At 39.6% G+C, this 24,701-nt stretch overlaps 1 protein-coding gene across 2 annotated transcripts in view; it reads left to right on the forward strand.

Moving 5' to 3' along the window:
* LPIN2 (lipin 2) overlaps positions 1-24,701 on the forward strand; it is a 102,457-nt gene that overhangs the window by 17,448 nt on the left and 60,308 nt on the right. The window contains exon 1 of one of the 2 annotated variants that reach the window (XM_062201416.1): positions 14,029-14,259. The exons of the other annotated variant lie outside the window; for it this stretch is intronic. Coding sequence (XP_062057400.1) covers positions 14,152-14,259 — 108 coding nt within the window. The 5' untranslated portion in view covers positions 14,029-14,151. Of the gene's footprint in view, positions 1-14,028; positions 14,260-24,701 lie in introns of those variants that run through there. 2 annotated transcript variants of the gene reach the window in all.

Below are 24,701 nucleotides of genomic sequence, written 5' to 3' on the forward strand. Positions count from 1 at the left end.
GACTGCCATTTGGAAAGATGCACTCATCGCCATAGCCTCTCTTTGTTACCCCAGGACTCTGCAGATGCAGCACAGGAAGCTTGGTGCTGGGGACGGATCCCTCGTGGTCACCATATTCTATTTAACTGACACAGAGAGACCCAGGCAATTTCAAAGAAAAGACGCTGGGAATTTGTGCTTCCTGATCTAGCTTGACTTCTCTCTAGGGTCTGGGATGCTGCATTCCTAAGAGCTAGAGCTGGGAAAAATTGGAGATATTTTAAAAGTCTAAGAGTCTGTCATAGGTGTGAGGATTTTCCTGGTCACTTCTGTGACATTAACTAAATAAACTGATGGAATGATTGTTTTCTTCTCTTTTTAAAAAATTATTGATTCTGATAATCATGAAGATCTCCATCTACCAGAAACATAATCAATGCAGTTTTCGAGGATGGTGAGATTGTTTATGCAGCAAAAGTCACCTTTTGTCTAGAACTTAAGTTACGCATTTCATCATGGGACGCTGTGGGGTTGCCAGTACAGGGGCATGGCATTCTAATGATGTCTTGAAGGGATTGTGGTAGCTTTGACCTCACTTAGGTTCCTTTAAATTTCATTTAGGTTTAGAAAAATACAGACCTCCAGAAATGAAGTATACATATTTATGAGGTGCTGATTCTGGCATCTTTCATGCAAAGTTTATGTCTGATCATAGAATAGTGATTACTAGAAGCTGGGAAAGGTAGTAGGGAGAGAAAAGGAGGGAGATTGGATAATTGGTACCAAAACACAGAGAAGAATAATAAGTTCTAGTATTCTATAGCATACAGGGGTGACTATACTTCACAAATAACCCGTTAAATATTATATGAAGAAATAGAATAGAGGAGCTTAAAGACGCCAAACAATTTTAAGAAAATGGAATTGCTAATCACCCTGATTTGATCCTTATGTGTTGTATACTTGTATTAGACTATCACATTGTACCCCATAAATTTGTGTAATTATTATGTATTAGTAAATTTTTTTTTCAATTAGCTTTGGCATTCCTAGCAGTTATAGAGAACTTGGTTCCTGAGACAAGGTCTTTGTAAAACCATATGATGCTTTGAGGGGCTGGGGTGGTGTGGTTCTGTTGTGAGGTGTGTGTGTGTGTGTGTGTATGATATTCTAGAGAAGGATACTGTCCTGGGATGTGAACAGCTGAATAGTCATTTCTTTTCTGCATGCTTGTTAAGATGGAGATGATGGATGATGTAATTGATGGGCATTCTGAATAACATGTAGTACTTTATTAGTAAGTCTGTAAAGTATATCCATAAGATCTGATTACCTTGGACTCATCAGTTTTACCCCCAATTATATATGCATAATAAGGAAACTCTTGTTATTGCTGTTTTGAAAATGTAACTGTGAAGGGAATATAACCAAAATGTGCATAGTCAAATGTACATCTCCCACTTGACAGTACGTTCATTTCGATGATGCTGTTGTTCAGAAAAACATGCTGTGAAGCCTTTTTAAATCGCTGTCAGTCTTACAGTGTGTCCTTTATGCTCAGTGTTGGAAGATCTTTATCTTTCAAGTTAGATTGGGCTTTTGAAAATAGAACCATTTCAAGTAATATTTGGTCGAGGCCGGTGCTGTGGTGTAGCAGGTAAAGCCGCCGTCTCTAGTGCCGGTATCCCATATGAGTGCTGGTTCAAGTCCCAGCTCCTCCACTTCCAATCCAGCTCTCTGCTGTGGCCTGGGAAAGCAGTAGAAGATGGCCCAGGTCCTTGGGCCCCTGCACCTGTGTGGGAGACCTGGCAGAGGCTCCTGGCTTCTGGCTTCGAATCAGCGAAGCTCCAGCTGTTACAGCTAATTGGGGAGTGAACCAGCAGATGGAAGACCTCTCTCTCTCCCTCTGCCTGTCCTCCTCTCTCCGTGTAACTTCCAAAAAAATAAATAAATCTTAAAAAAAAGTCATATTTGGTGAATTAAGCATGTCAGAGAGATGAATCTTATTTACTTTTAGACTCTAGTAACGAATTTTGATCATATGATACTAGTTTTGGTTTTTATCCTTTGCAGCACATTATTATTTCCACAGTAAGTTGAATTTAAATATAGCTGTTTCGGATAGGAGCACTAACAACATACTGGACAGTGGCATATTTAGGGAATCAATTTCGTGTAGGCTTCAGAGGTTTTTAATGTAAAAGACAACATGCATGTTAAGTAGAGTTAGGTGGCATGTAGTTGTGATAACCAGTTTAACACTACAACGTGGTAGAAGAGGATACGATACACTGGTTAAAGTACCTTCCTTCCCTCAGTTGTGTGAATGCTGGTGTGGGAACTGCTGGATCCACTAGTTTTTACCTGAAGACCATCCCTTTAAGTCCCTATGTTCCTCTGACCCATTGTAGTCTTATTTTGGCAATTGGACTTCGAATGTGAATTATACTGAAAACTACTTTACAAATAGGCTGAAGAGTAGAATTCAGTTAGAAGGGCCTGAGGGAATGGGGAAATGATTTGGGAAGCTAAGACAAAGAGATGCAAGGAGCTGTTGCTTGAAGTAGGAGTTTAGATTTAGAAGTGCTTGTTTACTTTCCTATATCCTTCACTAAATAATGCGCTCATTGAGCATAAGTCATGGAGCCAGGCACTTGGTAATTTTCTTCCTTCTTTTTGTGAAAAACACATTAAGTAGCAATTAGTTTCTAGGTGCCACCTCATGGATCCTTGCAGTAATTCTGACTCCTGCTCTGTGGAGGGGTCATATGAAGCCCAGAAAGTGCTGAGGGGGTCTGGGAAATGGAAGAGCTCTATGTTAAAAACTTACCTGTCTAAATTCAGAGCCCACATTCTGTGCCTGCTGGTCCACATCTAACTTGTGGGACTCAGTCAGGGGCCACATACGATTGGTTTAAATCCTTACTTCTCAACTGGAAGTAATTTAGCCTCCAGGAAGCAGTCATAAGCGATGGGAGACACAGCCAGGAAGGGTGCTCCCGACACCTGGTGGTTGGAGGCGAGGAATGCTGCACCTCTCTTCCCCTCTAAGAGAATTTTTTTTTTTTTTGACAGAAATAAATTGATTTTTCCATCCACTGGTTCACTATCCAAATGTATACAATAGACAGGGCTGGGCCAGGCCAAAGCCAGAGGCTCAGAACTCAATTTTGGTCTCCTACATGGGCGGCAGGGACCCAAATATTTGAGTCATTACCTACTGCCTCCCCATGTGTGTATTAGCAGGAAGCTGGAATTCGAAGTGGAGCTAGGACTTGAATCAGCACTCCAAAATGGGATGCCAGTGTCCCCCAATCAGGGACCTAACCACTGTGTGCCACAAAGCCCACCCCTCTCAAAAAATTATCTGGCCCCAAATGTTAGTATGCCAAGACTGAGAAACCTTAGTCTAAATTATTAAAAGCTGTAAATACAAATACCAACCCCATGCCTAGCCTCCATTCCCACTAACAGCCGTACAGAAGGTGTGTTTTTTCTAGATGTCTGAGAGCCTGCATGCAGGTCTGCTGCACAGATCTGCTTGGGAAGCACAGGACGCAGGTCCGGAGACAGTGTGGTTTGTGCTTAACGCTTGTTCTCTTAGCTAAATTGTCTTCAGAAAACCTTCCTAGAGATCTGATGAAAAGAGAAACACAGTCTTTTTGCTGCAGGTTTGTGCTATACAGAGCCTTCTAAAGTACAGGGGGAAAGGCTGAAGGCAGTCCTCATGCAGCATATAGTGGGCAGTAGAAAAATGTTTTAGAATATTTTATTTCCACAGTAACAAATCTTTGCTTGATAGACATGCATTTATGTATATTCTGTACATCTTCATTTTAAGGACTGTTAAGATGTTAGGCTAGATTGGGCATGTATTAACTACTTTGGCCAGAAGGTAATTGAAGTTTTCAGTACATGCATGTTCTTATCTCCAAATAGCACTTTGGATTGGAGTCAGGGATTTCTTGCTCGGGATCTACATAGTCCTGCCATAGTGCTGCTTTTGTGGGTATGCACATATTCTGCTGGTGTTCACACTCTGATTAATGAGATGACACAGCTACCATTAAATTGTATATCTCTCCTCCATCTCCATCTCTTATCTGTCACCTACCTACACATGCACTATTCTTTACTTCTAGAAGCTTAGAAGCTTAGTTTAGGAATTAGAGTTGGGATCAGAAGTGGATTTGTTTTGGTACTGTGTCATTTTGCCAGAAGGAAGAAGCCCCCTGTTGAACATAGCTATACATGAAATGAAAGTTATACGTAATTTTTTATTGAGGAGTCATTGTTGTTATAGTATCACCATACTCGTGATGAAAACTAGGTTGTAGGAAACATTTTCCATTTAGTAGAGTTAAAACTCATGTAACTAGTTTTTACAGTATCAGCTTGTTTTACCTAGAAGGAAAGCATGGAAACTATCCAGTTCATTTTTTCAGATGAGGAAATTAAGAGTTAGTGATATACAATTATTTGCTCAAATAACCTAGTAAGATAGTGACAGTGTAAGACTAGGATTTTATAGTATTTAAAACCTAGAATTAATATATTCTCATTTTAAATTCTGGGTTATATTGACATTGCTTCAAGTTTCAATTAAGGTTTCATTGCACAATTTTTTTATTGTGGCATATTACATGTAAAACTTGACATTTTAACTTTTTTTTAAAAGATTTATTTTTAAAGATTTTATTTATTTGAATGGCAGAATTAGACAGTTTTCCATCTTCTGGTTCACTGCCCAAATGGCTACAATGGCCAGGACTGGGCCAGGCCTAAGCCAGGAGCTTCATCCAGATCTTTCATGAGGGTCACGGGCCATCCTTCACTGTTTTCCCAAGTACATTAGCAGGAAGCTGTATTGGAAGTGGGACAGCTGGGATTCAAACTAGTGCCCATAAAGGATGCTAACATTACAAGTGGTAGGTTTACCGGCTATGCCACAACACTGGCCCCAGTTTTAACTATTTTTAAGTATACTATTTAGTGGCATTAATTATATTACAGAGTTTTGCAAGCATCACCACTATGTCCAAAACTTTTTCATTACCCCAAACTATAACCATTAAGCAATAACTCCATTCTCCCCACCCTGCCTCCTGATACCCTGTGTACAAATTACTAGGGAGTCACAGGGCACAGATCTAAGAGCAGTGTGGCTTTCACTTATTACCATGTTTCCTTGATTAAGTTAGACTTTCTGTTTATGAGTTTGCCTATTCTGGATATTTCATATAACTGGAACTATTTTGTGTTTGGCTTGTTTTATTTAGCATATACATAGTTTACTGTATAAATTCTTATTTATATGTAGCTTGCATTACCTTTGTATGCTTACTGCTTTTCACATTTAGTTTTGTGATTAAAATCTATATTAAAATTTTGAGTAAAATTAGTTTAAAATGATCAATGATTTTTATACAAATTAAATATTCTTTTCCTCAACTTTTTTTTTTTTAAGTGTGCTGAAAGACAAATGCAATAAAATGTTACACTTGTTCTAAGTGCTATTGCATCCCTAGAAGAGAGGAACATTTCTTGTAATGTGCTACTTCAGATAGCTCTTTGCTTTTCTGATCTTATCTGTGTTCTGTTATTATAAGCTTATATTGAAAACATTACTGATGTTTAACCTCTAAGAGTAGCAAAGCTGATTGACTTTTCTTTAAGATTGATTTATTTAAAAGGCAGAGTGATAGCGAGAGGAGAGACAAAGAGATATCTTCCATCTGCTGGTTCACGCCACCAAATAACCACAACAGCTAAGTCTGGGTGACGGGAGCCCAAGTACGGGAGCCATTCTTCACTACCTTCCTAGACATATTAGCAGGGAGCTGAATCAGAAGTGGAGCAGCCAGTACTCAAACCAACACTCAGATGTGGGATACTGGCAACACACTGAGTCACAACACCAGCCTCTAACATAACTTTGCTTTACAACTGAGTTGTGTTATTTGAGGCTTTCCTCTCAGTGAGGGAGCAGTTACTTCCACCATCTGAAATTGTGTTTGTCTTTGTGTGTGTAATACAATTGTCATGTATAAAACTGAGTGTCAACACTGCAGTTTTTTTCTTTTTCTTATACGCTTTAGTTGAACTTTAGATAGCAATAGTGTCAAATTTTGAAGGCAATAATTAAGAATTTGATTATTTTCTTTTAATTTAAATTTCACTAGTTACCCTTACTTGGTTAAGTTTACATGTAGCATTAGGATTTTCTGTTGTAAAAGTGACTTCTTTAAGTTGTCATTCTCTTAGCAAATTAGCCATTTTTGTTCCTTGTTAACTTCCTGAAGAACACAGAGGAACCTGCATGCAAGAATAGGAAACATTGCACATCCTGACAGAAGTAAGAGTGGCAGAGTACAGTTAGAGGTTGGGAGGCTTGGTGGAAGTTGAAAAAAAGCAGCAGAAATTGGGAGAGCGGACCTCTGAAGCAAAGCAGGGTTGCCAGGTTCCATTGGGGGTCCACTTGAGGCTACAGGTCAAAAATTTATGCTGTCACCCATCTGTCCTATTGAGCTGGCTCTTCCTGACAGCACTCATGCTGATCATTAAGATAATAACGTCAACTGTGAAGGTGGTATTTTTTCTTTAATAAGATAGAGTGCAAGCTGTAACTTAAATTATGGTTAAAAGCAGGGTCTCTAGAATCAAACTTTGATTTATATCCTGGTCTCTCACTTGGTACCTATAAGACATGAGCAGATTCTCACTGCTAAGGATAATTATGTATGTAAAATGTTTATTGTTTATGTTCTTTGTACATTTATCTCTTGACATCCTATAGAATTTATTTGTGTGAACTTTATATGTGAAAGAATGACTACATTCTTGCCCCAGAAACTACACATGCAGAAGATTATTGCTGACTTTTTTTGGTTTCTGAGTACTTAGCATTACTATAGCAGCTATTCATTCCTGTATGTGGAAGATGGTGGCAGGAAGGAGAGTAACAGCTAATCACGAATATTTTTTAAATTCAAAAAATTCTAGGTGTTTGAAGTAAGTGAAAGATACCAAAGCAACAAAATAATTAAAGCAACCATCCCTGGTTTTTCAAGTGGTTGAGAAAATCTTTTTTTTTTTTTTTTTTTTTAATTTTTTTGACAGGCAGAGTGGACAGTGAGAGAGAGGCAGAGAGAAAGGTCTTCCTTTTTGCCGTTGGTTCACCCTCCAATGGCCACTGCGGCGGGAGCATCACGCTGGTCCGAAGCCAGGAGCCAGGTGCTTCCTCCTGGTCTCCCATGCGGGTGCAGGGCCCAAGCACTTGGGCCATCCTCCACTGCACTCCCTGGCCACAGCAGAGAGCTGGCCTGGAAGAGGGGCAGCTGGGACAGAATCCGGCGCCCCGACTGGGACTAGAACCTGGTGTGCTGGTGCTGCAAGGTGGAGGATTAGCCTAGTGAGCCGCGGCGCCAGCCAGAGAAAATCTTGAAGTAGAAGGGAAAAGTCTTCTTGGGAGTTAAGGAATGTATGACTGAATAGGGTCTCTACATGTTGCCAATCTCATGATTTGTGATTGTCTTCACTGGATTGAGATAATGATGGAATCAACTTTTGCTCACCTTGATTTAACATTCATTGCTATTTTCTTTGGTAAATTTAAACTATCTCACTTTTTTGATATAGAGTGGAGAAACACAACATAATGCTTCCTGAAGTACTTTTCAAACTTGGCCTTACGGTGTTGTGAAGCTCTAGGATGCCCCTGTTACTTGTATGTTTATGACAGATAATTTGTTTCTGCATAGTTTAAATCATAATTTTAAAATTATTTAGTATTTTTTAATTTGACAATAATAAGACTTTGATTTCAACATGATTTCTTGAGTTTGGATGAAATAAGAATGATGGTCCTGTAATTAGTATGTCCTTCTGTGTGCATCACCACACAAACTGCTGTTCAGAAGGTGAAGAGAAGAAAATGATGGACATTTAAACAGAAACTATTATGTGCTTCAACACATCCCCATCTCCACCCCAGTAAAGCAGGGCAGAAGGGTTCCCATTTCTTTCAGCTTTATTTTGTTGGAAGTTTCCAGAATTATGCGACAGAAATCAAGCCATAATTCTCCTGATCCTTAATTTGTCTGTTTAATATTACTCTCTTGATGATCAGATATACCTGGCTGCTGCAGCCAGGCAACTGTTTTTTCTCTCATATGAAAATATTGGGTGAGGGGCCTGCACTGTGGCACAGCAGATAAAGCCACTGCTTGTAGCACTGGCATCCCATGTGGGTGCTAGTTCAAGTCCCAGCTGCTCTGCTTCTAATCAGCTCCCTGCCGGTGTACCGGGGAAAGCAGCAGAAGATGACCCAAGTTCTTAGGCTCTGCACCTATGTGGGAGGCCCCAAGGAGGCTCCTAGCTTCAGATCTGCCTGGTTCTGGCCATTTCAGCCATTTGAGGAGTGAACCAGCAGATGGAAGATCTGTCTCTCCCTCTCTCTCTCTAACTTTGCCTTTCAAATAAATAATTAAACGCGCACACACACACATGGTGAAAGCTTGACCTAGGACATTAGTGTCAACAGGGTTAGAACTCAGAGGTTTATTTAGTCCCAAACTCCTTAAACTTTAAGGCAAACACTGAGGATATTCCAAGCCATACAGTAAATATTACACATCAACCCTTGAACTTAGTAGAAGAGAATTTTGCCATTAGGCACCTTTTATTATTAAAAAAGTAGACCAATCAGGGTAGAATACAGAACATGTGACTCTTAAATGAGAAATCTTCAAATGTCTTATTTTTTGAAGGCCACCGACCTCAGGAGACCCTTCCTGTTTTTCTCCTATATTCTTGGAAAGACCTTGTTTGCATTTGATTATTCACTCACAGTTCAGTGCAATACCCACTAGCTGTCCTCTTTAGAGTTTGAGGGCAGTATGAAGATATTATGAAACACTGGAACTTGAGTAATACTATATAGCCAGCATCTATTAAGCAATTAAGCCCCAAATGTTTGAAAAACCTGAGCATTACCAAATTTTCCCGTTTAATTTGTTTCCATAGTTTAAACAGTGAATTATAAGTAATTCTGAATAGAAGAAGAAACCCTTTTTATGCTGCAGGGTAGCTGGTAGGAGAGCCAGCCAGTGCTAAATTAAAACAAGGAAATTTGTTGCAGGTGGTCTGTGCTCTTTCTACATTGTGGTTCCCTCAATAATGAGTGTCTTTGAAGATGCAGAAATGCACTGAAGTTGATTACTTTATTGTGATATAATTACAGTGGAGATTATGAAATTCTTTGTAATTGAAACTTTAAAAATATTTTCATCATGATTTTTCTCCACCCAAAACTTTCTCATTTTCTCACATTTTCATCGGTAATCCAGGAGAAGGGTATTGCTGTTCTGCAATATGACCACTAGGGGGAGTATAATTATTTTATGTTTGTGGTAAAATGAGAATGGCTTATGGCATAAAAGTACTTCTATTGAATCAGTGTAGCACAAATTCAAAGAAGCAAATTTTAGGTTAAGAAGTTTTAAATTAATCACCAAATTTTCTCAAAAAGCCCATCATATACATCACCTTTATGTAACATACTTACAGGATTAGTAGGAGAAAAACAAAGAAGGTATATATTTTACTTAGCATTGTTATCACTTGTGGAATCTGAATAAGATTCTGATTTTCCTAACTAGCATTTTAGCTTTGTTTCCCTAAATGATACTGTTGTTTTGAAAAATTCATGTCTTAGTAAAGACTTCGAATTTCCATCTACCTTCTTTCTTAAGATCACTCAAGATGCTGAAAGTAATTTTTTCTTAGTACTCAACCACTTATTGTTATTTTAACCTATAAAAAAAAGTTTGACATCATAGGGACTATTTGAAATTGCTGGTCCTGTAACAGGAGTTGTGGTGCAGCAGATCAAGCTACCACTTGTAATGCCTACATCTTGCCTACATCCCATATCAGAGTGCTGGTTTGAAGTCCTTGCTCCTCTGCTTCTCATCCAGCTCTCTGCTAATGTGCCTGGGAAAGCAGTGGGTGATGGCCCAAGTACTTGGGTCCTGCCATCCATGTGGGTGACAGCTGAAGTTCCTGGTTTCCGCTTTTGCTCTGGCCCACCTATGGCTGTTGTGGCCATATCAGGAATGAATCAGTGGTTGAAAGTTCTCTCTTTGTCTCTCCTTTGTCACTCTGCCTTTCAAATAAGATAAATCTTTTCTTAAAACTTGTTAAACTCAATTTTAGCATTTATTGACAGAGGTGATAGACTAGAACCAGAATGTCAGGTTGATGCTGAGGTCACCCATGGAGGAAACTGTAGGTTTGTGCCGGGTGGTGACATAAGTGTTTACAAAATGAGCTAAATCTCTGATGGATCCATGGTGCATTCTCCCTTGCAGTCAGGACATTCTGTGACTAATAGATCAAAATAATAAAATAATACCGTGACTAGCAGGAAACCCAAATGGTTGACCTGGGGCCTAATTATTGTGTAAGAGCCCTTTTAAGTGAATGTTGCCTGAACAGAGTTCATCCTGCTGACCTCTGCCCTCTACCACTAATCACTTATTTTATGCCCTTCCTCTTCTGTTTCTTGTCAGCCTCCTTCCTCCTTCCTAGCCCATTCTTGATCTCAGCTTAGAATAATGAAAAAAAGCTCTGCCAAAAATTGGGAGGCCATGTGTTCTGATTAAGCAGGTTATCTTGGACTAATTGCCTGATCCCTTTCTGGACTGTTTTGTCACATTTAAAATGGATAAAGTTTTTGTTTTTCCCTTCCATCCACCTTCCTACTTATAAATTTCCCTTCCTGCATATTTTCTTAATCTGTGCCCCATTTTGTTTCCCCTGCCCCTCTGACTTCTCCCTTCTTTCATCTTTGGTTGTTTCTTTTTAATCTCCCTGTGTTGTTCTCTTACTTGCCGCCTCTTTTCTCCTGGTCTCTTGTTTTTCCTTCCATTTCATTCCTCCACTAGCAGCACCCCAACATTGGATTTTTATTACTGCCTTCTGATGCCAGGGATCTGAAACTGCTGCAGGTCATGGAAGAAGAAGATTTCAGTTTTTTTGGTTTTTTTGACAGGTAGAGTTATAGACAGTGAGAGAGACAGAGGGAAATGTCTTCCTTCCGTTGGTTCACTCCCCAAATGGCTGCTATGGCAAGAGCTGCACCGATCCGAAGCCAGGAGCCAGGTGCTTCCTCCTGGTCTCCCACGCGGGTGCAGGGGCCCAAGCACTTGGGCCATCCTCCACTGCCCTCCTGGGCCACAGCAGAGAACTGGAGTGGAAGAGGAGCAACTAGGACTAGAACCTGGCACCCATATGGGATGCTGGTGCCCCAGGCGGAGGATTAACCAAGTGAGCCACGGCGCCGGCCCCTAAGATTTCAATTTTTATATAGGCATGTAGACCACAAAAATCCGATCATTGGGGCCACCATTGTGGGGCAGTGAGCTAAGCTGCCACCTACAGCGCTGGCATCTCTTATGGAAGTGTGAATTTGAGTCTTAGCTGCCCCATTTCTGATCTGGCTACCTGCTAATGTGCTTGGGAAGGCAGCAGAGCATGGTCCAAGTACTAGGACCACTGCCACCTATGTGGGAGATCCCAAAAGAGTTCTGGGCTTCTGGCTTCAGCCTGCACCAGCCTGGCCATTTTGGCCACGTGGAGAGTGAAACAGTGGGTGGAAAATCTCTATTACTCTGCCTTTCAAATAAATAAATCTTTTTAAAAAAAATCCACTCACTTTTCTTTTGAAAGGAGAGATTTGTGTACATGATGTGTAGTGAATTAGGTTACAAGCCATGGTAGCTACTTTGGTGTATTCCAGGCCACAATTTTACCTGGTAGACGAGACAACAAGCAGGGAAGCATGTTGATGCAAGAAAAGTTCCTGCTAGTTCTGCTGAAATTGTTTCAGTTCTGCCACTTAACATTTTATTATATGAACCTTAATATATTGCTACATTAAACATTATCACTTCTTCCTTGCTTGGTCAAGTGTTTAGAAATTTTGTCTTTTTGTGAAGTTTAGTTGTAGAGAAGGTGGTTTAATAATGTGAAGATTGTTCACTATATATGGATTGGGTAGTATATTTTTGTTGAATTAAATACTTTCACAGAATGATAAATTCCTGCCTGTTTTAGTTCTTCAACAGGTGAAACTTTGAATGTTCCTCCCCTCCCCCATTGCTTTCAGAGTTGTTTCAGCAGGGACCTATAGCAGTAAGGACAGTAGAAACAAGATATAAGCCACATGTGTAATTTAAAATTTTCTAACAATACTAAAAAGAAAAAACCTGGTGAAATTAACTGTAATAATACCTTACTTAGCTCAGTATATCTAAAACATTACCATTTCTGCTACAGTTATTTGGCACAGTGGTTAAACAAATAACACTTGGCACCTGCATTCCATATCGAAGTGCCTGGTTTGAGTCCCAGCTCCTTGGCTTCCGATTCAGCTTCCTGCTAATACACATCATGGGAGGCAGCACTGATGGCTCAAATACTAGGGTCCTCGCCACCCACCTGAGAGACCTGAGCTCCTGGCTTCCACCTACCCTGGTCATGGCTATTGTGAACATTGGAGGAGTGGACTTGTGGATAGAAGATCTTTCTCTGTCTCTCTCAAATAAAGCAAAAACAAAGCAAAAAAAAAAAAAATTTAAAAAAATTCCAAATGTGGGGCCAGCATTTGTGGCATAGCAGGTAAAGCTGCTACATGCAGTGCCAGCATTCTATATGAGTGCTGGTTTGTGTCCCAGCTGCTTCACTTCTGATCCAAATACCTGCCAATGGTTTGGGAAAAGCAGTGGGAGATGGCCCTATCACCCATATGGGAGATCTGGATGAAGTTCCTGGCTCCTGACTTAGGCCTGGCCCAACCCTGGCTGTTGTGGCTGTCTGGAGAGTGAACCAGCAGATGGAAAAATCTCTCTGTCACTGTCTCTCATTCTCTGTCACTCTGATTTTCAAATAAATAAATAAATCCCTAAAAAATTTTCAAATGTATATGCTATGTTTGAAATAAACAAAATATTACTATGCCAATGTGTGATAAGCATAAAAAAATATGAGATTATTTCACATTCCTTTTTTTTTCATTCCAGGTTTTCAAAAGCTTGTGTATATTTTATACTTAGAACATGTTGCATTTAGAACTAGCCTGATAGCAAATGCTCATTATCCACATGTGATTAATGCTATTTATAATGTATAGCACAATCTTAGACAAATGCCTTGAATAAAATAACATTCTTTATTTAAAAATATAGTGGAATGACAACTATTAAGACTTTAGAGTTTAAACATCTGCATGAGTTTTGGGGGACACAAGTCGTACTCTACCCATAACATGGTTTTGGAATCAAAGCAAATACTGGCCTCATAGAGTGAGTTTGAAAAGAATTGATGTTCTTAAGAGTTTAGTAGAATTCAGCAGTGAAAAAAAATAGTATATTTTTGTCTGTTTTAGATTTTTAGAAAAATTCAGTTGCATTTACTGTAGAGTTACTAAGAGCTGGTAAGGAAATGCCAGGAATCTTTGAATTTTACAATATTGCAGCATCATATTCTTGAAGTATAATGAAATTTGCTGTTTACTGTGCTAGGTAGGATCTCTCCCAGAATTGTCAAAATATATTGGGTTGTGTCATATGTGACGAAGTAAACATGTTTAGTTAGTTGGGTGCTATGAAGTAAATGTAGCTTAGCTGAGTTTGAGGAAGCTGACTGATTTTCAGAAAATAGATGTAAATTATGTCCCTACCATGATTAATTTACATAAGATCACTTCTCTGAATACATAGCTATTTTCTTTCTAAAAGTGAGGATGTGATTGGTTTAGAGAATCATTAACTCAATCCCTGTCCAAGTGATGGAAGCTACAGTGACCGTCATGTGATTGGGCAGGGCTTGGTACCTATCAGTGTAAACACATGGTACAGCCTGTCCCAGGCCTCTGCTTATCTCCTTTAGAGCGAAGGGGTTGAGGCATTTGGAGCAAATCTCATTGGTAAAGTTGTGTATGCATTGCTTTTTTTTTTTTTTTTTTTTTTTAAGAACCATTTCCTTTCAGTTTTAACCAATATCACTGTTGTCTGCAAACAGTTTGCACAGTTTGTCAGCAGGGAAGCTTTCTGTTTTGATAACTTCATCTCTGAAAAAAGAACATGCTTAATAATCAAGTTCAACTTTAAAATGTTTTACGTAGAAGATGATAGTGAAGATGAGGAAGAGCAGGTTCATGAGGACTCATTAAGTAAGACTCAAGGGATTTACCATGGCAAGGCCCCTTCAGGCATTCTGGTGAGTTCCATCTGCATCCATGTCTGTTCCCTTGCTTCTTTGCTCAGTCTGGATAGTACTGAGATGAGAGGACACCCACAGAAGTGGCTAGTGCTCTTTCTTTGGAAGCTTAATGTCGTGGTGAATTTTACTAACTTGTGTTATGTTGAACAGAAATTGGCTACCTGCCCTCTCTCTTTTGCTGTATGCCATCTTTCTACCTTTAGTAACTCACTGCCTAGGAAAAAAATTTAGGTGTTGCTTTAAACTGAGAATCTTTTAAGCAGGTTTCAAAATAATGTGTTTGGTCCCATATTCTCTTTATATCCCAGTGTAGTAGTTAAGTATAAAAATCATTTTAAGGGGCCAGTGCCGTGGCTCACATGGCTAAAAATCATTTTACAACTATGGTTTTTATTTTCCTAGCCAAAATTTTTTGAAAGCTAAACAATTATGAAACTGGAATTTTATTTGTTTGATTGAGGAGAAGACTGTAGTCTTTATTCTGTGATTATAAACAAAAATGTTTTTATTGGCTAGAGAGGTATGTGAGAAAAATATACATTGATTTTTTTTTTTTTTAAGAGTTTTCTCTCCCAGCCAAGTAATGAAAGTCAACAGAGTGCCTTCCCCTAGGAGGTTCACACCTCCCTTAGGATATACCCCATGTGAAGAGATAGATAGGTCTGGGCCTCTTAACTCACAAGGCCTAAAGCCCAACAGATTATTATCAAGCCCCTTCTATCAGGTTCTATTTGCCTCTCAATCAGAAAAATTACTTGTAGCTTAGACAGCACCTTTCTTAGCTCCTCTAATAAAGACTCTGTCCTTTGTTCTAGGCCCTGTCTAGCACACTTGGGCCTCATTCCTTTGTAATCATAACCTCTACTCTACCACCAATGGCTCTACTCCCAACCTGTGTGTACTGATGGTCCTCTTCCCCACTTAATGCTGTATAATTGTTCAAACCTGGTAAATGCCACTCTTAGGATCATTGGTTACTATCCTCACTGTCTTCTATGACCTTGTCTAAATATGATCAGAGTCGGCAAACTTGGAAGGCTTCCATAGCCTTGGCAACTCATGACGACAGCCTAGGATGGTTACTGGCGCCATAAACTAGAGTGTCAATTTGTTGGGTCAACAACAGGAGCCACTGTGCACTTGCTGCTCAGTGGGATCTCTGTCCTTAATGTGCTGTACATTTTGATTTAATGCTATAACTAGTACTCAAACAGTATGTTTCACTTTGTGTTTCTATGTGGGTGCAAACTGTTGAAATCTTTATACTAAATTGATCTTCTGTATATAAAGAGAATTGAAAATGAATCTTGATGCAAATGGAAGGGGAGAGGGAGCGGGAGAGGGGAGGGTTGCGGGTGGGAGGGAAGTTATGGGAGGGGGAAGCCATTGTAATCCATAAGCTGTACACTGGAAATTTATATTCATTAAATAAAAGTTTAAAAAATAATAATAATACAAAAAGAAAAATATAAAAAAATAAATAAATAAAGAGTTTTCTCTCTTGTTGCAAGGTATAAAATAGGATAAGTTATGTAAGTATAGAGTAACTCCCAAAAGTGCATTAAGGAGACAAAATCAGGTGACAGAGTTTACCTGTGGAATCTTTTCTTCTAAAAACAATGTGACATAAATGCTTACTTTAAAGGTTTTTTAAAATTGCAGTTGACTTTTTGTGAAAACAGCATAAAATAAAAAGGATAAATTACAGTTTCTGAATATCTGGTTCTTGTTCTTGAAATTATAAAATTTTATTGTCATCTTTAAAAATGTTATGCTCTGTGTGCTTTTTGTTTTTGGATCTCTTGATAAATATATATTCATAATTCTCAAGAACTGATGGAAAGATGTTAGATTATGAGTGGAAGTCGGGTGCTCCTGAAATAGGCAGTTTACTTTTGAAATCTCCATTTTAATATGAAGTGTATAGGTGTCTGGGTTCATGTACATTTATTGTAGAGGTCAGAAGGGAGAATAGTGAATTTAAGTGACAATGAGAACATTTTAAAATTCATTTAGTAAGTAGCACCAACACACACAAATTATCCATCACAGGGGAAGAAGTTCCTAAACTCTTGCTGGTGTTTTTACAGGGAGGTCAAAGGGTGTTTGCTGAGGCTGCATTTTATTAACAGTTTTCTTTTACTGTTTGAACGTTAGAGTCCCATGAGTCATCTCCCAGCTGCATGAGGAGCGTGAATTTTCTGAATGGCCAGTGTTTGGAATACTAGATTGGATATCTGCTAAATAAGCTGTAATTATATAAGCATTCAACTTTATAACCTGGGTGTGTGTGTGGTAAGAGAGAAGGAGAGGATACTGGTTTTCAGGGTTTGGGCCTTCTGGACCTGGACATTCCTTACACATCTTTTCCGGGCACATCTCTTGTTTTGGAAGGTGACAGGTTCAATTTTGATGGAGTCTTCTCTCATGGTTTTATGTGTTTGGAATGTATATGTATACTTCTCATGGTTTAAAAACCCACAAGAAAACTATGTTTTTTTAGAAATTTAGATATTTGAAAAATACATTTTTTTTTAAAGTTCTTAAGGGGCTGGCATTGTGGTACAATAGGTTAGGACCCCACTTGCAGTGCCAGCATCCCGTATCAGAATGTGAGTAAGAGTCCTGACTCACTGTTCAGCTTTCAATTCAGCTTCCTGCCAGTGTGCCTGGGAAGGCAGTGAAAAATGACCCACATACTTGTTACCCATGTGGGAGACCTGGATGGAGTTTCTGGTTCATGGCTTCAGCTTGGCTCAGTCCTAGCTGTTGCAACCATTTGGAAATGAATTAGCAGATGGAAAGTGGAAGGTCTATGTGTCTCTTCCTTTCCCTTTCCCCACCCTTAGCCTCTCCCTCTCTGTCACTCTGCCTTTCAGGTAAATCTTCAAAAAAAATCTTCAAAAAATTTTAATTTCCTTTTTATTTAAAAGGCAGAGAGAGGATGCTCTCGTCCACTGGTTCACTCCCCAAATGCCTGCAACACCAGGGACTGGGCCAGGCTTAAGCTGGGAGCTCAGTCCAGGTCTCTCTTCACGAGCTTGATCACATTATCTGCTGCCTTCCAGGGTCTGTATTAGCAGAATGATGGAGCTAGGAGCCCAGGCGTTGAACCTAGCCACTGTTAGGGGATGCAGGCAACCTAACAGGCATCTTAACTGCTAGACTAAAGGCCCAACCTTCTATATTTTTAAAACAAGTTCAGATAATCTCTTAATTTAACAGGGAAAAGGCCAAGTTATGTTATATTCAAATACTCCAAAGTTCCAAAACAATCTGCCTTATTTTCCTCTCATTTATTTTCCCTTGACACATAGTGGTTGTACATATATAAGGGGTGCAGTATGATATTATTAATACATGTGTACAATAGGTCATGATCAGATCAGGGTCATTGGTATGTCACCTCAAGTTTGTATCATTTTCTCATGTTGGGAACATTCAAAATCCTATTAGATATTTTGAAATATTCAACTAGTTATTGTCAACTATGCATATCCTACTATTCTGTAGACCACTAAAAGTTCTATACAACTGCATTCCTATACTCATTTAACCATTCTCTGTCACACACCCTTCCCAGCCCCCTCATTTATTGTAAATTATCTTGATTACATTTCATGAGTTAGGGCAGAATGTACCACAGGAGTCCTAGCCAAATACTTATAGAATGGGAGGCTAAGATTTAGAACTAGAAGGAACACCAGAGGTCTTCTGGCTGTTCTTAGAGAGAACCAGGGTACAGAGGTTTCCCAGACATGTTGTCGGCAGAAGTGAAACTTAGATCTTCACATCCTCACCAGCTGCAGAGGACTCTGGGAAGCCCCAAGAGCAATGCTCCTCAGTTCTTGTCTCTTTGAGCTCTTTACCAGAGGACCTGGGCATTCCTGATTAACTCAAAGGCTAAGTAAGATTTGATTACGAGGCCAGCGCCGTGGCTTAACAGGCTAATCCTCCGCCTTGCGGCGCCGGTACACCGGGTTCTAGTCCCGGTTGGGGCACCGGATTCTATCCCGGTTGCCCCTCTTCCAGGCCAGCTCTCTGCTATGGCCCAGGAGTGCAGTGGAGGATGGCCCAAGTGCTTGGGCCCTGCACCCGCATGGGAGACCAGGAGAAGCACCTGGCTCCTGGCTTCGGATCAGCGCGATGAGCCGGCCACAGCGGCCATTGGAGGGTGAACCAATGGCAAAAAGGAAGACCTTTCTCTCTGTTTCTCTCTCACTATCCACTCTGCCTGTAAAAAAAAAAAAAAAAAAAAAGATTTGATTACGTAAACAGTGGTAGCAGGCAGCAAGTCACCCTGCAGATGGAGCACAGCATGTGATGCAGAGTGCTTTTTACTAAGTTAGGAAACCCTGAGTCCACCTGGGGTTCAAGGTGATGGCATGGATATCGGAACAGGTAGGGGTTGGGGCCCAGCTTTATTACATTGTTGTTAACTTGTAGCTCAATGAAATCCCAAAACAACACTGGAAGAATGGATTCAAAATAACCACATTCCTCCAATCTAGTATGAGCAGTTCTCTCTGTCTCATACACACACACACACACACAAATTTAGCTGAGTAAGGAGAATTTCATGTCCTCACAGAAGTAGTGTTATTAAAATTAACTGCCTCATAATTAACTGTATAACTCAGTCAACCCGAGTCCTGGAACTAGGAAGAGAAAAGGACTTTCAAGAAGCAAAAATTTTTTACTGCTTTTCTAGGTTCTTTAAGGCCCAAAGTTTACTAAATTTTTGATAAGCTTTTTCTGAGTTCCACTTTCCAAATCCTCTTTTAGCTCCCACTCTTCCTGGACAACAATCTTGATGCATTTGAAAATTACGCCTTTTTTCTCCTTCCTGACCATCTACTTCTGCCCCCTGCCCCTCAATTTTAGGAGGAACCCTGGATATCTGTGCTTTTGCTCTAGCTGTGAATGCACATGGTTCCTTCATCCCTGGGGAGGTGGCTGCATTTGAAAGAGGATTTAAGATTTGTATTTATTTTCATTTTGCTTGAAAGGCACAAAGAGAGCCTCTATCTATTCCCCCAAATACTTGGAATAGCCAGAGCTGAGCCAGGCCAAAGTCATGTGGGTGACAGGTACTGAAGTACCTGAACCATCACTTGCTGTCGCCCAGGGTATACATTAACAGAAACCTGGAATAGGATGTAGAGCCAGGACTTGAACCCATACACTCCAGTATGGGATGTAAGCATCCCAAGTGGCATCCTAACTGCTGCGCAAACAGCCTACCCTGAAAGAGTAATCCTAGGTTGCTATGGTATGATCCCTAAACAAGATAATGTAGGCTGAAAACTTGAAGGCCTGATAAGAGGATATATGGGGCTGGGTTAGAACTCCTGTATTCCTTGAATGTCAACATTGTTTTGAGCATTTCCTGTTTTCTGGAACTGTAAGATGCTCCAGCATCATCTTTTATTTTCCTACCTCTACCACTACCCCTAGAATCAGCCTCCTTCAAAAATAAATTCCCCTTTTTTTTGTGTGTGTACTGAAGTAGAAAATGACTCAGTTTTATGGTGAATATTCTTATAAGAATTTGTCAGAGAAGTTGAGATTAATGTTGAGTGGGTTAAATGCCCAGAGAAGCTGTTAAACATTTTGGTTAACATATAAACAGTCCACCCAAACAAATGACAAAATGTTTCAGAATTTCATTAAAATCAAATTTATTTTAATCCTTGAATTACCGTCTTTTTTCTTTTTAAAGGTAGTCTTCACTCTTTATAAAGCACAGCTTTCTTTTTAAAGCAACAGCTTTTTCAGACTTCTTGATAATAAATCCTACAGCCTTGAGTGGTCCAGAGTGTTGGATTAGAAACTTTATGAATACAGTTACTTGTTAAGTTAGCTAAAGCAGGTGTAGTACCCTTTAAATGCCAATGGTAGTCCATCTGGCTTGTTCCAATCTGAACTTAACCAGGGTACCTATATGATAAAGGCGAGAGAGCTTCAATGTGACTTGTTCAATTAGAACAAGTCTAAAATGTCAACTTAATTCACCTGTGATCTTCACTAAGATTGTTTTCAGGAGAGTGCGAGAGGGTGACAAGATGGAAGGGAGGAAGATGAGTGAAGTTTACCCTGTCTTTCCCTGGACTTAAAACCTACAGGAAAATGTCAAATTGTTCTCAGTCTGGGGCTGTAATTTTGACTTAGTAAGAGTCAGAATGTCAACTCCTGACTCCTAGCTCAGTGTGTAACTAGAACTTAACAGAGTCAGAATGTTTCAAGGGGACTTGTATCCTATCAGTGTCAGTGACTTCCATAGAAGTGCTACACATAGTTTTCTTAGCAACCCACTAAAATTGTGTTCCTTTTCTATGTAGAAGTAAAGGATTGGATTCCTGATACATTTTAGAGATGTTTATGATTATCAGTGATCACCACTGAAAACAGGTTGCACAGCTGTCTTAAAAGATGGAGATGAGTGCCTGTCACTTAAAACACACATAAACATAATCATATCTTAAAGGCTACTCTTTTTTTTTTTTAAAGTTGACATGTCACGCCTTTTTTTTTTTTTTTTTTTTTTACTTGAAAGTTTCTGTGTAGAGGAGAGGCAGAGAGAGAGAGGTCTTCCATCCAATGGTTCATTCTCCAATTGGCCACAACGGCCAGAACTGTGCTGATCTGAAGTCAGGAGCCAGGAGCTTCTTCCAGGTCTCCCACGTGGGTGCAGGGGCCCAAGGACTTGTGCCTTTTTCTGCTATCCCAGGCCATAGCAGAGAGCTGGATGTTAAGTGGAGCATCCTGGACTTGAAACGGCACCCATATGGGTTTCCAGCGCTTCAGGCCAGGGTGTTAACCCACTGTGCCACAGTGCCAGCCCCTAAAGGCTACTCTTAATAGCCTAATTTTTAAATTTTGAAAGCATATGGGTGTGTCATGGCCTAAAAACCTTTGTGGAATTCCTACCTACATATACCTTGAAAATTCCATAAACTTAGTGTTTAGGAGCTTGTGGTCCCTAGCTACAGTTGAGTTTGGACATTCATCTGGGCCTCTCTGGAACTGCTCGATCCAGATAGTTACTTACCTTCTTCGGGGCCTTGTTTTTGTTCTAGTACAATGCATATAACATTTACATCACTAGTAGTGAGGAATAAATCAGATGAGGTGTATACAGTAGCATTTGGAAAGGTTAAGTGTTGATTTTTTTCCTTTTCCTATATCACCTCCCCATGACTAACACTAGGAAGAAATAATTAAAACTTCTGAATTGCAGCCTGGGTCATATGTGATCTGTCATGGATAGTCATTTCCTCGTGTGACCATAAGGAAATGAAGAGTTTGTATTTTCACCAGTAGAGTAAATCTACATTTTAAGCCAGTGCCACATGTGAAAATTCAAACTTATAAATGGTTAAATTATCACTTTGAAAATAATTAAAAAGGCATTTCTTTAAATAGCAGATTCCCATAGTGCCCTGAAGATACCTCCTTATGAAATTAACCTTGCAAAAATACATCTAAACAATTCCACTCATAAGTATTTACCCAAATAAAATAATGTTCACACAAAAGCCTGTATGAAAATGTTATAGTAGCTTTATTTGTAATTACTAAAGGCTAAAAATAACCCAGATGTCTTCCAGCTGTGACTGTATAAACAATTTTGGTATATCGGTACAATTGGATGCTACCTAACAACAACAAATGAACTACTGCTACATGCAACAGCATTAATTCATCTCAAATGCATTACAAATAGAAGAAGCTGGGTTTCAAAAATACATACTATATGGTTCCATTTATCTAATAATCTGAAGATGCAAGAATAAGGCCACAGAACGTGTCAGAAGTTGTTGGTGTGGGAAGGATTGACTGCAGAGGAACATGAGGCTGTTTTGGGAGAGTGATCTTGATGACCATGGCAGTTACATGATTGCATGGCTAAAACCGGCTAAACTGTGTACTACACAAAGGCTCATTTTAATGGGTTCTTTCTAGCCTATAAAGTGTATTTTTAACTATTTTGAATAGTTCAAGGTTGGCTATTTGACATCTTTAAAATTTCAACTCAAAGGAGAGTCAACATGAACATTTAGCTAGTCGGTTCTCTATGCTGATAGGTATAGCTATGACGCAAAGGTTGACTGGTGTAGTCATTTAATATCTTTCCTGAGTAATTAATAAACTTAAGCTCGTTATGCTATTTTTAAAAAATTTATTTTACTTGAAAGTCACAGTTACACAGAGCAGAGAGAAAGGTCTTCCATCCGATGGTTCATTCCCCAGATGGCCACAACAGCTGGAGCCAGGCCCATCCAAAGCGAGGAGCCAGGAGCTTCTTCCAGGTCTCCCATACAGGTACAGGGGCCCAAGGACTTAGGCCATCTTCTACTGCTTTCCTAGGCCATAGCAGAGAGCTGGATGGGAAGTGGAGCAGCCAGGTCTCGAACCGGCGCCCATATGGATGCTGGCACCACAAGAGGCAGCTTTACCTACTATGCCACAGCACCGACCCCCATTATGATTTTTTTTAAAGATTTATTTATTTATCTGAAAGGCAGAATTAGAGAGATCTTCCATCTGCTGATTGACTCACAGATGGTTGCAATGGCTTCTGGTGATTGAAGCTAGGAGCTTCATCTGGGTCTCCCACATGGGTGGCAGGGGCCGGGGCCCAAGCAGTTGGATATCTTCTGCTGCTTTCTTTTACTATTAGCAGGGAGCTGGATCAAAAACAGGGTAGCCTGGACACAAACTGGCACCCATATGGGATGCCACAATGCTGACTCCTCATGTTTCTTAATGATTTTACCTCTTACATTTCTGTCTATCCTGCAGCTTGGTTAAATGTGCCATGTCACCTGTCACCTTAGACTTACAAAGTTAAAGATGGGCATTTTTTAGCTGTGACAGGAACAGAGAAGAGCTAAATTATCAAAGTCTTTATGAAGTTTTATTCTGTAGTTTGGCAAATGAAGGGAGAATTGGTGAATAGAGAAATACAAGAGTGTAAACCATTTTGTTTTGTAGAGTTACTGTAGTTTGAAACAAGTCTGGTCACATGAGTGATTTGGGGTTAAGACAGAAGCTGAAGCCCACTTCTGACATGCAGCTTGCCATTTTAGTATCTACTCAAGCAACACTGGAGGTTTTTTTGGTTTATTTTTTGTTGTGGTTTTTTGTTTGTTTGAAACCTAGAGATATGTGTAAAATTGAACATTTAATTTTTCTTGCTCTGTACCAAGTTCTCTTGTTCAAGAAAATGAATGCTCTTGTACACTGTTGAGTGTCAGAGAAATTGTTATCAGCCATTACCTTGATGGTTGTACTCTGTAGGATTATAATGTTATATTGTCTTGTAAGTAAAATAACAAATAGAAAATTGTTATTGTTTTTAATCTATTTTTAGTACTTCAAGGTCTAGCTATTTGAAATTTTGAACATGCATTTTGTAGCTAAGTCAGCATAAACATTTAGCCAGAAGTTTTTCCTATGTTGATAGGTATAGTCATCAGAAAAAGCTTAAGTAACACTAATGGTTCTCTTGCACTGTTTTCTTTGATGTAGATCCTGATTGTGGTCATTGTCACATTCAGCTCTTGCTTATATCTCAGCTGACTCCCCACGCGGATTTCCTGATTGACCAGCTTGCTTCCGTCCTGGGTTATGCTGGGAACTTGCTTGGGTTCTTCAGAATGATCTGCACAGTTGTCATTTGTTCTCACGGGTATATTTTTAGATTTACCCATCCTGAGGCCGGTGTCATTCTTAATTGTCACTCACATAGACTAGATTTATGCAAATTTTTTTTCTGTGAGGCCCTCACAGACCTCCGGAGAAAAGTGTTGGTTTCTGAGTTTATGAGCATCACTTTTGGGACTTTGGATTGACTTCCCATTGTTAATGTGTTTTTTTTTAAGTGGTTGTATATCTTCATTTACCGATTGAATTTCGCTGTCTCAGTGAAACAAAATAAAATGAAGCACTGTGTATAATCCTCCCTCTCCTTGCTGATTCTGTTCACTATATCTTGCATTCATTCATTGATTGGTACATTCATGGATATAGAAATAGTCATTAAGAATGTGCCATTGCAGGATCCTGTGCCCTCCTTTGGGAAGAGAGTGAAACCTGAACAACTTTCCCTTCTTTGTCACTACTTAGAGTTTGGAGGTATGGTAAACACACTGGTGCAGCCTGGTGCATCCTGTAGTGGGGAGAAGGAAGGGTTCCCCTAACACTTCAGCCTTGTTGTTGTGTTCCACTTTTGTCTTAACCACAGAACAGGTACCATTGACAGTCCTTTCCATAGGTATTCCTGCTGTAAGAAGCTGAAGCAAGTAATTGAAAGATTGGGACCACAACTAAGAAAATAACATATGTTGCTGTAATCACAAAATGTCTTCCCTTTGGTTTTGTTAATAGTGATTATGTTGAAATCATCCTAGAGAAGTGTTCTCAGTGAGCAGAAA

The sequence above is a fragment of the Lepus europaeus genome, chromosome 9 (assembly GCF_033115175.1).
Source record: "Lepus europaeus isolate LE1 chromosome 9, mLepTim1.pri, whole genome shotgun sequence".
NCBI lineage: Eukaryota > Metazoa > Chordata > Mammalia > Lagomorpha > Leporidae > Lepus > Lepus europaeus.